Source organism: Rhineura floridana, chromosome 7 (genome assembly GCF_030035675.1).
Source record: "Rhineura floridana isolate rRhiFlo1 chromosome 7, rRhiFlo1.hap2, whole genome shotgun sequence".
NCBI classification, from domain to species: Eukaryota; Metazoa; Chordata; class Lepidosauria; order Squamata; family Rhineuridae; genus Rhineura; species Rhineura floridana.
Window position 1 is genome coordinate 39,730,544 of NC_084486.1, and position 17,396 is coordinate 39,747,939.

Consider the following 17,396-nt stretch of genomic DNA (forward strand, 5'->3'; position numbering starts at 1 on the left):
CCTTTTTTTAAAAAAGGCTTAAAAACATATTAAAAAGCAATTCCAACACAGACGCAGACTGGGATAAGGTCTCAACTTAAAAGACTTGTTGAAAGAGGAAGGTCTTCAATAGACACCTAAAAGACAACAGAGATGGTTCCTGTCTAATATTTAAGGGGAGGGAATTCCACTGGGTAGGTGCTGCCACACTTTTTGCTAATCTTCATTTTTCAGATCTTTCTCCACAGAGTTTTGGCATGTATACTGTTGTTCTTTTGATCACCACTGGGTTCTCTCTTCTTTCTGTGTTCCAGCTCTTGATCCTTGCTCTGCCTACATCAGTCTGAATGAACCTTGGAGGAACACTGAATACCACTTCAATGGCTCTCATGATCAGCCTGAGTGTGACAGCCATGTCGATGGGGAATGGTACCGCTTCACTGGGATGGCTGGTGATGCCATGCCCACCTTCTGCATCCCAGAGAACCACTGTGGTACCCACGCTCCAATCTGGCTGAATGGTAGCCACCCTCAAGAGTCAGATGGTACTGTCCAAAGGCAAGCCTGTGCAACCTTCAATGGAAACTGCTGTCTTTGGAACACAACAGTTGAGGTCAAGGCCTGCCCAGGAGGCTATTATGTCTACCGCTTAACCAAGCCTAGTGTCTGCTTCCATGCCTACTGTGGGCGTAAGTGACCCTCAACATAATTCTCCTTTGTTGCTACAAAATTTCTTTGGTTATAGAGAGGGGTTGCCTTTGGGGCACATAATGATTTTGGGAATGAAAGTGAAGGATCAGGGAATTGCATGATGCTGTTTATTATTGATCAGACCATTCTAGATTGCAGTTGGAGGTTCATGTTTTTGAATGATTCCTCATGTTCTTTAATTCCCTGCATATATACACAGCAAGACTTTTCTCCCTGGCATGAGCCCTTTGCCCTGATTTTTAGATGGCAGGATATTCAAATGTGATCCTTGCTGTTTGGAATGATATAGCACTGCAAGATCTGCCCTGCTACTCTGTCCCACCCATCTTCCTGACAGGACCATCCCAGAACTGGGTGAGAACTTAGAGGAAGAGGTGGATCTCATTACTGCTCTGGTAATTACAAGGTTCAAGAGGAGTCAATGCATACCAATAATCCTCCTGAGAACCCCATCCTGAAAGATACCCCACTCAAGGAGACTGGAGGTTCAGAGGAACCAGCCCATCCTGATTGGTCTTACCCCCACTCCTGTTCCACCAGGATCACCTCACAGGAGCAGAAGTGATGGCATGTTTAAACAGAAGCCCAGAACCAGAGGTGCAGTGCCCATCTGGAGACAAGAGGTCAACCATCCTTGAGCTCTTTTTATGAGGAGGAAGTCAGAGGAGGAAGTCAGATTCCTCACATGCTCCAGATCAGGGCCCTGATGACAAACCAGGAAGGGATAGGATGGCAGAGCTGTCTATAAAGCTGCTCAGTTGGGAGCCCAGCTGATGGTGTAGCAAAATCTTACTCTGCTGTGCTCCCTCTGACTCCTTGATGGACAGCTCCCCTGCTATCCTCAACATCCAGATCTTGTATCCACTGGACACCTCCTTGGCTTTTTGTTGTTGTTATATGCCTTCAAGTTGATTACAACTTATGGCAACCCCATGAGTCTTTTATTGATATATTCATAGGGTTTTCATGGTAAGAGGTACTCAGAGGTGGTTTTACTATTGCCTTCCTCTAAGCCTACGGCACCCAGTATTCCCAGGTAGTCTCCCATCCAAATACTAACCAGGCCTGACCCTGCTTAGCTTCTGAGATCAGACGAGATCGGGTGTGTTCAGGATAGTATGGCCATAGACCCTTGGCTTCTAGCCAGGCAGAATTTTGAACCATGGGGTAGGAGTGGGACACCTACCTGATTCCTCTGTACAGTAATACCTCAGTTAACAAATCCTCCAGGAAAGAAGCTCCTTTTAACAAAGTTTTTTTGGGTGCAGGGGGCATGGGGGGTGTACACTCTGACATAGCCAGAGTGTGGCTCCTTGTCTACTGGATTGCACCTACTGCAGGCAACTCTGTCATGCATGGCTAGAATGGTGCTCCTTGCCAGGCGGCACAGGCACCTCTGCAGTAAACAGCGCTTTGGGTCCCTTGAAGCACTGTTTACTGCAGATGCATCTGCTCAAGTGTAGGGGAGGATGGCAGAGAGAGAGAGAGAGAGAGACCAAGCACAGGGTGGTGGTGGTGGCTGCCCCTTGCCTGCCTGCCCAAGTGTACAGAGAGGAGAACTGTGCTCAAAGCTTTACATTGTTATGGCAAGATGCTGTATGATAAAAGAAAAAAGGCAAAGCAGGCATCCCGGGATGCATTTTTGAAGAAGCCTTCAAGTAGTCTGTATGCAAGATTTACCTGATCTGGTTGTTTCATTTCAGACATGCGCATTGTTAGTTTTGAATAAAAAGTTTGCTGAATTATGTTGAACTGCTCTTCTTTTTGTGGTGTAAGAAGCTATCCCTATTCTTCCATGTTACTCTTAACTCCGGTACCAAAGTTCCTGTAAAAGAAGTAATGTCCAGGAACGCATGTACTTCGTTAACTGAGGTGTTACTGTATAGCTCAGTTCTGAGAGACAGAGCTAAGAATGTTTGAGCTTTGACAACAGCATTAGGATAACCCAACCAAGCTTTTGAAAAAGCACAGGGTGTTTTGTTACCAGAGGATGATGATTATTATTATTGAATTTCTCACCTCTGTAATAAGAAAGGAAAATCTACAGTGGCTAGACTTTACATTCATTTTTTTAAACGGCTGCCTCTCTCTTTTGCTTTCTCTCCAATCTTAACAATATTCATGCATGTTCATAAATTAAATGGTGCTCTACTGTGCCTTTGGTGTCATGTATGAAAAATGTCTTAAGTCAGTTGTTGAGTTTGCAGTAGGGACTTCTCATATAGGACTGCCAATTAAAAACAGCAACAACAAATCTTACCTTGTAATTTAAAGCTGAATTTCCAGTTCAGCTCTGCATCCCCAGACAATCTCGTTAATAGCTTCCTGTTGTGCTACTCATTGATATTTATAGTTTATGACTGAGAAATCATTTTAGTAATTTATTTCTTCTGGCAAACAATTTCCCCATGTGCACTGCAATAAGCAGAGGAGGTCTCATTTGTTAAAGTATCAAGCCTTTTCTGAAGTGGCATCTTCTTCCTGGAACTCTTTCCTAGAGAAAGTCACCTGGCCAACCCCCTTGTGAATTTTTGGAGGTGCAGCCAACATCTCCCTTTTAAGGAAAGCTTTTGCAATGCTGCATGACTTGATTAAATTGATTGTTTATAATTCAAATATTTAACATCTTGCATTTCTTTGATTTTAAAATACCTTTATGTGGGGAGGATCAATTAAAGGGAAGAACCTCTATATGATGATGGGGGCCCAATGGCTGATCACTGTTGGAGACCAAATGTTGGACCAAATGGACCCTTAGTCTGATTTAGCAATTTCTCATGGCTTGGAACCAAAGAATTCACAACAAACTCTGTATGGCCCATGGGAGCTTTGGATTTGTTTCTTGAACTTCAGTCCCTACCCCAGTCCTGCCTGGCAACCCTCTTTGAACTCTATGGGAAGTTTCAAAAACTTAAGAAGCTATTTTATACCAGGGCAGACTATTTGTCCATCTAGTTTAGCGATGCCTACTCTGACTAGCAGCAGCTCTCTAAGATCTCAGACAGAGCTCTTTCTCATTATCTGCTACCTGATTTTATTGAGATGGCAGGATGTCTCTCCAACACTGGAGGCATTCAAGAGACAGTTGGACAGCCATCTGTCGGGTATGCTTAAACTTGGATTCCTGCATTGAGCAGGGGGTTGGACTCAATGGCCTTATAGGCCCCTTCCAACTCTACTATGCTGTCATTCTATAACTAAACCCAGAACCTTCAGCATGCAACACATCTGCTCTACCAATGAACTATGGTCCCTCCCCGTGACGGTCAATTCTGGTTCTTACCTTGAAAGCGATATACATGGATGGACCAACTCTACTTCAGTAATAATATCCGTTTGATTTATTCAACACATAAGGACATACAACATGGCCTCAGCCGTCACCTGCGATCATAAAAACTATGAGTTGTTAAATCATCCAGAGGTACTGACAATTGAATTTTTAATGCAAATAAATACAGGAACTGTTTGGGATACCAGCAAATCTGGAGGGGAAAAGATACAAACTGCATGTCACCTTTATACTTGCCTGACCTTGGAAAGTGTCTTCCTTAAGATATATGTATTGATTTCCTCCTTTTTTTGCTCAAAGTCTTATCAAACGGAGGTTGCACAGATTAAGGGGATTGCTGGTACTAAAAGACTTCTACAGAATCAATAGAGTTACTGTTGCTCAGGGATGGTCTGTATGAGGGCACCAGCATGTTTAAAAACCATACTGGCCAGAGGGTGTTGGCTGGTGTAGCATTTCATATCCAACTGCTCTTGATACTGAGAAATCATTCTAGCTGAAACCAGAAACCAAAATAAACACAATGTATAATCAAAAATATTATTTGCAACATGTATTATAAACTTGCCTTATATATTGCAGATGACAGATACAAAATTATAAAAATGTGATGTAAAATTGTTACAGTACTGATATACAGTGCAATTTGTCGCTATGATAAATAGTGAGGAAAAATCAACATCTAAAACAGTGTTCTGATTGGTGACCACAATCTGCAAATAGCAGTCCTTTGAATATATATGGTAAAGTCTATCAAATGGGGTAGGGTGGAGGAATCTTGATGAGTAGCCAGTCTTCTCATAGCCCATTTCACTATACATACATAGAACTTGTATGTGAATTCACCTTATACCAGGGTTGGACCCATTCGCCCATTTAGCCTGGTATTATCTACTCTGACTGGTAGCAGCTCTTCAGGTCTCAGGTCTTTCCCAGAGCTGTCAGCTAAAATCCTTGAACCAGTGCTGCCACAGAGCTCACCATGGCTCATCACGTGGCCAGAGGCCACAAGGACCAGGTTGGAGAATCTTTTTTTTGGTTGAGGGCTACATTACCCCAGTGGACAGCTGTCAGAGCCCACATTCCAATAGTAGGTAGGACCAGACCCACACACAATAGCAAACCCTTAATACACACACCAACATAATAATAATCTTTATTGTTACAGTCAATGACCAGCATGAGGTAATCTGATAAAACTGTTAAAACACAATACTATAAAATAGAATGGTCAAAGACATAGTTATAAAATCCAAAAAACAAAACAAAACCAAGAATTACAAGGTGGTTAGAGTCAGTTTGTGGCGAATTTTGATCGCTGCAGCACAGAATTTGGCAACACTGGAGGTGATAAAAGTATTTTGATCAGAAAGAAGTCGGAGGATATAACATGCATCTGATAGTCCTAGGGTTTTCGATAGGAGAGGTACAATTAAAGATCTCCGTAGATCAGAATAGAATGGGCAGTGTAGGAGAACGTGGGTCACTGTTTCCACCTCTCCAGCGTCACAAGGGCACTTACGGTTGTAGTAGGATTTTTTTTATATCTTCCCTCCAGGACAGTAGAAGGAAGGACATTAAAACATGCCAATGTGAAAGCTCTGTGATGCTTTTGCACCGAGAGTGTAAAAAGATAATTTGCAGGTTTATTGAATTGTGGCACTCTATCCATTGAGGCATAGTTAGAGGACAAGCCCAAGTCTTGTTGGTGCTCGATATCAGCAATGCGTTGCCTAAATGTTGACCAAGCCATATCATATCCTTGGGAAATGAGGGAGCCCAGGGAAAGACGATACAGCTGGAGCTTTTGAGGCAAGGTTTGTTTCCATAATGACTGGAACTTGTCCTGTAGTGTTAGTGGGGCCAAACCAGTTGGAAAAAAGATTCGTTTCAGCCAGAATTTGAAAATAGCGAGCCAAACCCTGGTTTCGACCTTTTGCAGGCCAGCCTCTAATCATAAGACAACATTTGGGACACAATGAGGTACTTAGAGGACAGCCCTCAAGAATTTGGATTGTACTACTTCCAGAGGTGTAAAACTGGGATAGGGGCCAAGTTGTGCTCCATATAAAAGCTGCATTAAAGACTTAGTCTTGAACAGCTTTATTGCCGCTGGTACATAATGGCCGCCTCTAGTGCGGATAAAGTTTAATATGGCAGAAGCACTCCTTTGGGCTGACTGGGCAACTTACCCTGCTTGGGCCTTCCAGCTGCCATTTGCCTGAAAAACAACACCCAGGTACTTGAAAGCCTTTACCTGTTCAATCTTGTGTCCACTTATAGAACATTTGTACATCCTTGGTCTTTTAGCAAAGGCCATGACCTTTGTTTTTTGATAGTTTGCTTGTAGCTGTTCATCATGGCAGTATTGCGCAAGGGCTCGCAAGGCTCTCTTCAGTCCTGTGGGTGACTGGGACAAAATTACTGCATCATCAGCATATAGTAGCACTGATAGGTGCCTGTGGGCTAGCTTTGGAGGATGTATATTTAGGCAATCAAGGGATGTAGGCAGTGAGTTTATACAAAAATTAAACAGCAGTGGGGCTAGTATGCATCCTTGCTTTACTCCTTTAGAGGTTGGAACAGGGCTTGAAAGGAGGCCCTCTGGATTGCACCTAATTCTTAAGAAGGTGCTTTCATGTAGTTTATACATGAGTAGCAAGCGACGGTCCACGGTGGGGGCCTCAAGTTTTTGCCAGAGTTTGTTTTGGGAGATAGAATCAAAGGCAGATTTGAGATCAACTAAGGCAGCAAACAGATATGTTTTGGGTTTGCTGCTATATTTCTCCACTAGGTGCTGCAAAATTAGTGCCTGGTCCATTGTGGATCAGCCTGCTCTAAATCCAGCCTATTCACACACCAACATAAACACATTCACAAAGCTATTTTCCATAGAAACAAATGCATATATTTAATTCATAATAACCCCACTCATTTCACTTTGATTTTCTACATAGACTTTTCCCAAAGTTTGTAATAAAAAAGTTATTCAACTCCCTTTATTTGTCTTGACTATGCAAAAGGCAAAAAGAACTCATCAATCCCAGCAGAAGAATGCAAATAAGATCAATCCACATGCTGGACTACAAGCCCTGTCTTGTGGCTGGTTAAAACCTCAAACTTCAAAATGCAATTGCATCCCCAAAATTGCACATATGCAGTTGCAAAATGCAGAGATAACATTTTGCATATTTGTAAGGAACACTACAACTCTGCTGAGACATTTTCCTTTCTGCTTTGATCTGCTTGCAGCAGATCTTTTTGCAGAAGGAGCTGCACGCTTAGCACAGCATTATAGCTCTTTCCCCTTTCAGCTGCTCCTGGATGAACAGCTAATAGTAAAGCGGGGACTCAGAGGGCAGGATGAAATCTGCCTGCAGGCCCTATCTGACCTCCCCATCCTTATCTAAAATAATAAACTCTACTTTTAATCCCATGGATCTCAGTGCTGAGGAAATCTGATTTACAGTGGACTCCTATACATGTGTGCTGAGAAAACAGTCCTATTTAATTCAGTGGGTTTACTCCTACATAAGCGGGAAGAGATCACAGTCTTAGGTCACAGTAATGTTACAACAGCACAAACTATGATGACTTGTATCAAATTCATACAAAGTGGCATGATTTAAAGCAGGGCCAGCAGCAGACATGCTGGGACCCTTGGGCAATAACTTGCCCCGGGCCCCAACGCGTGTGCACCTACCTGTCTCTTTCAGAGAGGGAGCTTCTTCCGCCTGTTCGCTGGCTCTGTCTCCCCTGTCTTTTGCTGCTGCACAGGCTGCTATGCACACGCATTGCTGCCATCAACCAAGATGGCGGCAGAGGCTTCAGCCCCTTAGGGAAACCTCGGCCACCATCTTGGTTAATGACAGTCCTGCATGTGCAGCCCATGCAACCACAAAAGACAGGAGAGACGGGTAGGTGGAGCCAGCAAATGGGTGGGCGGAAGAAGCTCTCTCCCTGCAATCCACGGCAGCTACTCTGCTGCGGATTGTGGAAAAGGAGCACTACTACTCCCCCACCCTATTGAGAGGCCCCTCAGGGGCCTCAGTGGCTCCAGAGGCCCTCGGCCAGGGCCCGACCTGGCTGCCCTTTGGGACCGGCCCTGATTTAAAGTGAAACATGGTGAAGTGGAAGATAGATGTTGAACCCTTCCCTCTGCCCATTCTTCTTGCCAAAGCCTCTTCTCCCCAGCTGTTTTTCCCATTGAAGGCTGCTTTCAGTGCTGAAAACTACTAGAAGAAAAATTGCTTAGGAAGAACAGATATAGGGTGGGGGGGGGCAGGAGAAGGGTTCAGAACTCCTCTCCCCCTCTCCCATTTTATAGGAATTTGGTGGTAACCTGATTCAGATATACAGATCTACCACAGTTGTGCCTCGTTCTGTCCTTTGCTTCCACCCTATTAACTTAACTGCGGATATGCAAGTCAATTATTCTGCATTCTTAACAATCCTCCTTTGTTATTTTGCAGATTTCTATGACATCTGTGATGTGGTTGATTGCCGGGGTTCTTGTTTGGACACTGGAGATTGCATGTGCTCTTTAGGGACAATATTGGGACCTGACGGACAGACCTGCCTTGGTAAGGAAAGACCTCGGAACAGAAGAAGCAAAAGGAAAGGACCAAGGTGGTGGGAAATGGGGAGAAATGAAAGAGTTACTGATGGATTTCATCATTCCAGTCATTACTTTTTTATTATCCATTTCCGATTGTTAGGTGGACCTTTCAAAAGTTGCGCTTGCCATTTGCCAGTGGAAATGCAAGCTAGCATAGATCATAAGGGTATATGGGAGGACTAGGAGGTGACAGCTATAGAAATAGAGAGAAGAAAGTTAGGAAACAAAGACTGTCAGAGGAAAAGGACAGCATTTTGAAAACACACTGCATTGTGAATCTTATCTGCTCATAAATCCTGTGCAAATAGATCTGTGAAAAATATGAATCAGGAGCAGTTAAACAGTCAAAGGTTTTGCTGGACAAAAATTCCCATCATTCCTGACCATTGGCCATGCTGCCTGGGGCTGATGCGAGTTGTAGTCCAACAACATCTGGGAACCCAAAGGTTGGGAAAGGCTGGACTAAACTAGGAGTAGAAGCTTTCACAGTCATGTACCCTTCCTTTCTTTGGCACATCATTGGGATGACCAAACCACAATTTGCCCTAAAGGAATGTTTAAATTTATTTATCAGATTTCTTACCCATAATATCCCAGGATGTATTACAACAATATACAATTATAACAACAAATAAAACAGTTAACACTTCTAAAAACAAGTAGAACTGTTCCAGCTACAACAGAACAGCGTATTGACAAACTAAGCATCTAGACCAATAGGACTCTTAAATATACCAATAAGGCATATGTGGGGAAAGTGTGTGTGCCTCCTCTCCCATCTACCCAACTATCTGAGCCTCCTCCTGAACTCTGTATTAAAACTTGGTGCTTTTTGATCAAAACCAGCAGAGTTAGTTGGGCTTTAAATAAAGCATCCACACTGGCTCAAGGTAGAACACGTTTAATCCAAGTAAGCCATTATTCCAAAGAAAGATAATAAAACACAGCCATTGGGAAGAAAGAAGAAAGTTAATTTCTATTGAAGCATTGTCCTAATTTAAATGAGGAGAGGAAATAGGAGCAGGCAACCAGGTTTTTCATTTTTTTACTAATAATGTAGAAGGGTTACTAGCCCAGTTCAAACCATCTCACTTAACAGTTTCAGTTAAAAAAGGAAAAAATCAAAAAGTGCCACATCCATCACAGATGACATACATCCAGCCAATTGCCCTGAATCTGAAGACAGATGGATACATTTTAAACATTTAGCTTTGCCTCTGAATCATCAGATGAGGTGCACAGCAAGAGTTCAGTTGCTCTTTGCCCTCGAAGGTGCTATTTGCAGTAGGCAGAATTGTTTGGGGGATGCCAATGGCAAAATGGCATCGGGAGGAAAAGGTTAAGCCACCTCCCATACTGTATACCATCAGGAGGACCCAGCCTGGGTCCCTGTGCAGCTGCTTTTTCTCAAAAAAGGAAAGGAAAGGAAAAGGGCCAGTGCTACAAAGCTCCACATTAAAATTGGCACCATCTAGAAGTAAGGACTTCCCAGTTATATTGTGGCATCTCTGACCCTTAACAATTTGTCAAACTTTCCCCTTCCTCATCATGAATAAAACTGTGGGCATTGTTTTTTGAAAATCATCATTAACATTTGGTAATAATATCTGATAATAATATCTGAATATCTGAGCAGCCCTTCATCAGTCAAATTAACTGGTTTAGCTTTTCATTCAATGTGCAGTTCCCTGGCTATATGTTATACATCTTCATTCTCAACTGCCATTTCCTATCACTTTCCTTATTGCAATGACAGCTGGTATAGCACAATGGAGAGGAGAGCCTGGCTGGGAGTCCAGAGTCTGTGAGTTCAAATTCCTGCTCATGTCTACACAGGAAGTGGATTGGACTGTGAAAGACTGACCTAAATTGTGTTTGCATTTTGACAAATTTGTAGGGCAGTACAATATCTCAGAGAGGAGGTCAGGTCTCCTGTTTCCCTGGTGCATTCACTATAGCTGCCCAATTTCCCTGCTTTTTAAAGTTTGATAGAAATATCTGCTGGCTATAGGTACATTCTTAAACCACAAGGTTTTTTGCCTATTTGTGAATTTCTCTGCTTTTTAATCCTGGAGGTAAGAAATGGGATCCTGTGCAAGTTTGCTGAGAATGCATTGATCATTTGCATGCTTATTGAGTTCAGTCGGATTTACTCCCTTGCAATCATGTTTAGGATAGGTGAAACTGACCACTACAAATTTGTAGGGCAGTACAATATCTCAGAGAGGAGATCAGGTGTCCTGCTCCCCTGGTGCATCCACTATAGCTGCCCAATTTCCCTGCTTTTTAAAGTTTGATAGAAATATTTGTCGGCTATAGGTATGTTCTTAAACTGCAAGGTGTTTTTTCCTATTAGTGAATACTCTATCTGTGCTGTGCCATATAAAACCTTCATCCAAAAGCAAAGAAGATGGCACAGAACTCTGATTTATATAACTCTTCATTTTATTTATGTTTTGCTTGTGAGAACAGGTCTGACTCTAGAGTCAGAATCCTGGCTGTCCTTTCATAACACATTGTAGTAAATAAGTGGATCCTGGCTAGCCAGTGCCACCTAGAGAGAAATTGATTCCCTGATGCTAGTCTTGTTAATGGAGCTATTGTTTTGCATATTCCATGTCCTCCTAATTACCATATAGTTAAGCTATGGATTTGTGGCTCCTGTTTCCATGCAGATGAAAATGAATGTGAACGGAATAATGGAGGTTGTAGCGAGTTCTGTGTGAACCTGAAGAACTCCTACCGTTGTGAGTGTGGAGTTGGGCGAGTTCTCAGGAAGGATGGAAAGACCTGTGAGGGTGAGTAAGGAGGCAAGTGAGTTAGGATCCCTTGTTGAAATTACATCCCTGACTAGTACATTGAATATCATCAGTGGAACACTGAATTTTAAAAATCTCTGCCAGCAGTCATAGGACAGAGTGATGTCGTACAGGTCCTAAAAGCTTCCTGAACAAATTGTGAATTTCTTTTCATTGAGACTATTTTTGCTGTATTAAGCTCCTGTTTGGCCATTGCATGTGGCCACAGTGGGTCAAAAGTTATGCAGGCATGGTTTAGGGCAGGAAAAAAAGCCCTGTGGCCCTCCAGATGTTGTTGGATTACAATCCCCATAATCTCTGACTCAATCCAACAGCATCTGGAGGGCTGAAGTTTCTCCATACTTGCCTTGCAGCATACATCTTTCTTTAAAAAAAAGAAAAGGCAGCATGAGTTGAACTTGACACCAGAGCTGCCCCCAGGCACTGGGAAGCGGGGCACTTGCCCCAGGCCCCATGCTTTGGGGGGGGCCATGCTTGCCGATCTGCTCACCAGCTGGCTCCTCCCTCCCTGCCTGCTCGCCTTCGCCACACCAAGCAGGGCGCAGCGCTCTCTCTCTTTCTCTCTGCCCGGGAAAGGGGCTTGCTTGCCTGCCCACCCACCCATCATGCCGAAGCTGCCGCCGCCACGGCTGCTCCTGCTGCGGTCAGCGAGCGGTAGCCGCCCCGGGGACAACGACTCGGCCAAGACCAAGATGGTGACCAGGAGTAAATGTGTGGGGGGGGCAACTATGCTTTTGCCCCGAGCCCCGCACATGCTAAGGGAGGGCCTGCTTGACACTAACAGAAGCCTGAACTAACCAACAGGAACTAGAGTACCATTTTAGAGCCTTGTATTGTTAAGTGCTGTCTCTGTAGCGTCCCAGCTGGGAATCAACTAAACTGTAGAGTGCAGCACCTAGTAACCAGTATAACCAGTAGAGTCCAGTAGCGTTTTAGCTTGCTTATCAGTGCCAGTCGCCGACCGAAATAATAGACCATCAGCCAAGTCTTTAAGAAAACAAAACTTTACTGTTTTCACACCGTGCTCCGTCTCTTGCTCACCAACCAACTCTATAATGCTTTCCTATTACCCCCACACCTCTGTGTGCTCATTGAAGCCTTTTTATTGCTGCTTCACTTATCAGTTACAGCTGCAGCCTGACCTTGGGCGTTTCTGCCAAGTGCTGTCAATTACCGGCTTCACTGTGTCTTTAACTCCTAACAGTCTTGTCTGGAACTGGCTGTGTTGCCCACCTAAGCCTGACAGCCCCCACCTTCCAGACAGACATTCAAGTTACACTTTTACATTTTTTTTCACAGTACAATTATACATTTCCTTTGTTACATACATTTGCTTTTTACTTTGTACAGTCTTCAGGCATTTTTCACTTTTCTACATTCTTTACACATTTAACACATATATGCACAGTCACTGTCACCTTCTTGAGCATACTTTGCCATTCGTTTTCTTATGCTATTGATGAACAGAGTATCACTGTCTGTTATTACTTTGCACTGTTTGTTTTCCTCTTTGTTTGTCTCACCCTGTATGGCTGATACTTGGAAACGTTCTGGAGGTTTCCCTTTGTTTTGTCTTGTTGACCTCCTTAATGTTTCTGTTTCTTGTTCCTGTTCTGTATCTATGTCTGTGCTTGATGCACTGCTACTGGAATCAGAGCTGCTTGTCTCTATCTCCTGTTTTGTTTCTTCCCTTTCCTGTTTTATTTGTTGAGCAGGCTCTGTTGCATTTATGCCATTTGTGTCACTGCAATCTAGATTTACATATGTTCTGTGGTTCTCTGAGTCTTGTTCTTGTGTTCTAACACTCCTGCTGAGTGTTACACTACCATCCTGTGGAACCCACACGCGGTAATTCACATGTTGAAACCCCAACACATATCCCTTTTTCGCTCTGGGAGCCAATTTTCCCTTTCTCTTTCCCTTGGGAACATGCACCCAGCATGGGGAACCAAATCTCAGTATGTGTAGTAGTCTGGGCTTTCTTTTGTACAACAGTTCATATGGTGACATGGCAATAGTTCTATGCAGTACTCTGTTTTGAATATAAGCAGCATACATTAAACTTTCTCCTCAGAAAGATTGATCAAGGCCTGAATCCTTTAACATTGCTCTCATTGCATCCTGCAATGTTTTGTTTTCAGCTGTCCCATTCTGATTCACATTTACAGCAAGGTTTATTCCTTTCATTTCCAAATATTCTTCCAGGGCCTTTCCTGTGAACTCCCCGCCCTGGTCAGATCTAATCTGTTGCACCTGTGTACCATGCTGCACTTCTACTCTGTTTAGAAAATGTTTTAATTGCTCTGCAGCCTCATCTTTTGTTTTCAATAACTTTACATGACAAAATCTTGAGAAATAGTCAACAATCACGAGAAAATATTTAGCACCACCTTTTGTTTTGGGAAATGGTCCTGCTAAATCAACATGTATTGTCTGATAAGGCTTATCTGTATTTCTTTCAGCTACTTTGTTAATTGGAGCTACAGTGGCCTTTGTCTGCTGACATACTTCACACTGCATGTATTGCTTGCAGTCTTTTAGTTGTACATCAGCACTGAATTGCTCTGCCTTTTTCACAGTCTCATAATTTACATGCCCCAGCCTTCGGTGCCATTCATGGATACATCTATCATGTGTTTTCTTATGCGTTACTAGTGAGGCTTGTACTGCAGGGTTTACATTTACATAGAACATGCCTTCCTTACAATATCCTTTTAGGCACACCTTTCCCCTTTTCATTATTTCATATTTCTTGTTACTAAATAACACACTATAATTCATTTGCAATAGTTTTGAAACTGACAGAATGTTGTTAGTTAAATTAGGCACAAATAAAACATTTGTCATTATTGTTTGTAAAGCACATAACTGTACAGTACCCTTACCCATCACCTGTTGTTTAGTGCCATCAGCTAAACTCACGTCTTCATTAGCCGGCACCATTGTTTTAAATAGACTTTTATCTTTTATTAGTGAATGGGTGGAACCTGAGTCCAGGACCCACAAACTATTGTCTCTGTTAACAAAGTCTTTTTCATTCTTTGTCTTTGCACTCACCAACTGCACGTGTGGGGGTTTTCTTCCGTCCCTCCTCCTTCTCAGTAAGTCACAGTCCCGCCTTAAATGATGCAAGGAGCCGCAGTTGTAACAAGCTTTAGTCCCAAAAGCCTTTATCTCAGTCTTTTCTTTTCTTTCACTCCTTTTGTTCCATCCCTCTTGCCTTTGTTTTGTTTCTTTTCTTCTCTCCCACTCTTGCTTTAGTTTGTCTGCAGCATATCGAAACGAAAGTCCAGAATCGGGCATCGCTTCAAGTGCGCTGATAACAGGATTCCAAGAGTCATTCAGTGTTGAAAGAGTGATATAGATCTGCTGCGTTTCAGAGTGTTCCACTCCCCTTTCTTGTAATTCTACAAACAGGCTTGTAATGTTCATTAAGTGTTCTGACATAGTTACTTCGTCAGTTAGCTGCATTCTGTATAGTTTTCTCGCAAGACTTATTCTACTGCTAGCTGTTTCTTGAACATAATATGCTCTTAAAGCAGTCCACATTTCTTTAGCAGTCTCTTTACCTCTTAGAAGCAGTAGTTGCGAGTCTCCAACAGCCAAGATAATTAATGACTTCGCTCTTTCATCCAAGCGTAGCCATTCAGCAGGTGGTGGAACGGAGGGGGGTTGTTGGTCAATTACCTGCCATAAATCTTCTCTGTTTAGATAGGCTTGCATCCGCAGCCGCCAGCATGAGTAATTTCGTTCAGAGAGACGTTCCAGTGGAATGCCAGCCAAAGTTACTCCAGTCATTCTTGCAGACCTCTTATCACTTTGGTTTCCAGACAACACGGTTCTCTATCTCTGCTTTGCCGCTCTCCCACAGCTCACCAGCTCTCCGGCTCAGCTTCCTTCGGTTGTCCGGCGTAGCTCAAGCTTGCTCACTGGTTTTAACTGGGTGTTACTGGTTTGGAACTGGGCCCATAACCCTTGTAGAGTGCAGCACCTATTAACCAGTATAACCAGTAGAGTCCAGCAGCATTTTAGCTTGCTTATCAGTGCCAGTCGCCAACCGAAATAATAGACCATCAGCCAAGTCTTTAAGAAAACAAAACTTTACTGTTTTCACACCGTGCTCCGTCTCTTGCTCACCAACCAACTCTATAATGCTTTCCTATTACCCCCACACCTCTGTGTGCTCATTGAAGCCTTTTTATTGCTGCTTCACTTATCAGTTACAGCTGCAGCCTGACCTTGGGCGTTTCTGCCAAGTGCTGTCAATTACCGGCTTCACTGTGTCTTTAACTCCTTTTTTTTTTTTTTTTTTATATAGTTTTTATTCAAATTTTTCCAAAAAACAAACAAAACAAAGTAAGAAAAAACATAACAATACTACAACAAAAAATAAAAATAAAATGGTTGACTTCCGATTTGTCACAGATCAGCTATAAGTATATAATATACATCAAACCTGTCCCTTAATATGTACATACAGAATCCCTTTTCTCCATAAGCTGTCTTAATTAATCGTCAAATCCCAGTATCATCATTTTATTTTGATCTTTCGACAAAAAGTCTAAGAGAGGCTTCCAATCCTTAAGGAATGTATCTGTCGATTTTTCTCTAAGTAAACACGTCAATTTATCCATTTCTACTAAGTCCATTAATTTCAGTAGCCATTCTTCCATTGTTGGTATTGATTCCATTTTCCACTTTTGTGCATATAATAATCTTGCTGCCGTAATCATATATAATAATATTCTTCCATATTTCTTTTCTATTTGTTTATCCATAAAACCCAGTAAAAAAAATTCTGGTTTTGACTGAATATTTATCTTTAAAATTTTTTGCATCTTCCTACCTATCTGTGCCCAGAATAATTTCGCCTTTTTACATGACCACCACATATGATAAAAAGATCCTTCTTGTTGTTTACATTTCCAACAAACATTAGAGACATTACTATACATTTTTGACAGCTTTTCTGGAGTCATGTACCAACGGTACATCATTTTATAAAAATTTTCTTTAAGATTATAACATAATGTAAATTTCAAGCCTTTTTTCCACATATTTTCCCATTGATCCATTTGTATGTTATGACCAAAATTTTTTGCCCACTTTACCATGCACTCTTTTACTTGTTCTTCCTCCATATCCATTTTCAATAAAAGTTTATACATTTTTGCAATTATGTTTTCATCATTTGTATACAAACCTATTTCAAAATCAGATTTACTTATTTCAAACCCATACATTTTCTTGTCCATTTTATATCTTTCTAACAATTGTAAATAGGCAAACCAATGAAAACTATATCCTTCCTTTATCAATTGTTCTCTCTCTTTCATTGTGTATTCTCCATGTACATTTTCTAATAGTTCTTGATAAGTTAACCATTTCTCTTTTCCAGACATTTCTCTTCTATAAAACGCTTCTTGACTTGAGACACATAATGGTATTTTCGAGTAAAACCTTGGTTTGTATCTATTCCATATTTTCAACAGAGAACGTCTTATAAAATGATTGTTAAAGTCTACGTTTACTTTTACTTTGTCATACCATAGATATCCATGCCATCCCCACTTCAGATTGTGGCCCTCCAAATCCAATAGTCTTTTATTCCTCAATAAGATCCATTCCTTTATCCAGACTAAACAGCAGGCAGCAAAATAAAGTCTCAAATTTGGTAATCCCAGTCCTCCTCTTTCTTTAGCGTCTTGAAGTAATTTAAATTTAACTCTTGGTTTTTTTCCTTGCCATACAAATTTAGAAATATCTTTTTGCCATTGTTTAAAAGGTAAATCAGAGGATATTACAGGTATTGTTTGAAACAAAAACATCATTCTCGGTAATACATTCATTTTTATCACAGATATTCTACCCATTAATGACAGTTGTAGTTTATCCCATCTTAGCAAGTCTTTCTTAATCTCTGTCCATAATTTTTCGTAATTATTATGAAACAGCTTTGAGTTTTTATTTGTCATGA

The 17,396-nt window shown here is 41.8% G+C and overlaps 1 protein-coding gene and 1 non-coding gene across 2 annotated transcripts in view; one reads left to right on the forward strand and one right to left on the reverse strand.

Annotated features, from left to right (window-relative positions):
- Window positions 1-17,396, forward strand: part of OIT3 (oncoprotein induced transcript 3) — a 50,024-nt gene that overhangs the window by 7,543 nt on the left and 25,085 nt on the right. Inside the window, exons 2-4 of the mRNA XM_061635305.1 lie at window positions 294-668; window positions 8,455-8,565; window positions 11,276-11,398. Of these exons, the coding sequence (XP_061491289.1) occupies window positions 294-668; window positions 8,455-8,565; window positions 11,276-11,398 (609 nt within the window). The remainder of the gene's footprint in view (window positions 1-293; window positions 669-8,454; window positions 8,566-11,275; window positions 11,399-17,396) is intronic.
- LOC133389914 (5S ribosomal RNA) lies at window positions 1,702-1,820 on the reverse strand. Its single transcript, XR_009764221.1, has one exon. It is a non-coding gene; the product is annotated as a 5S ribosomal RNA (ribosomal RNA).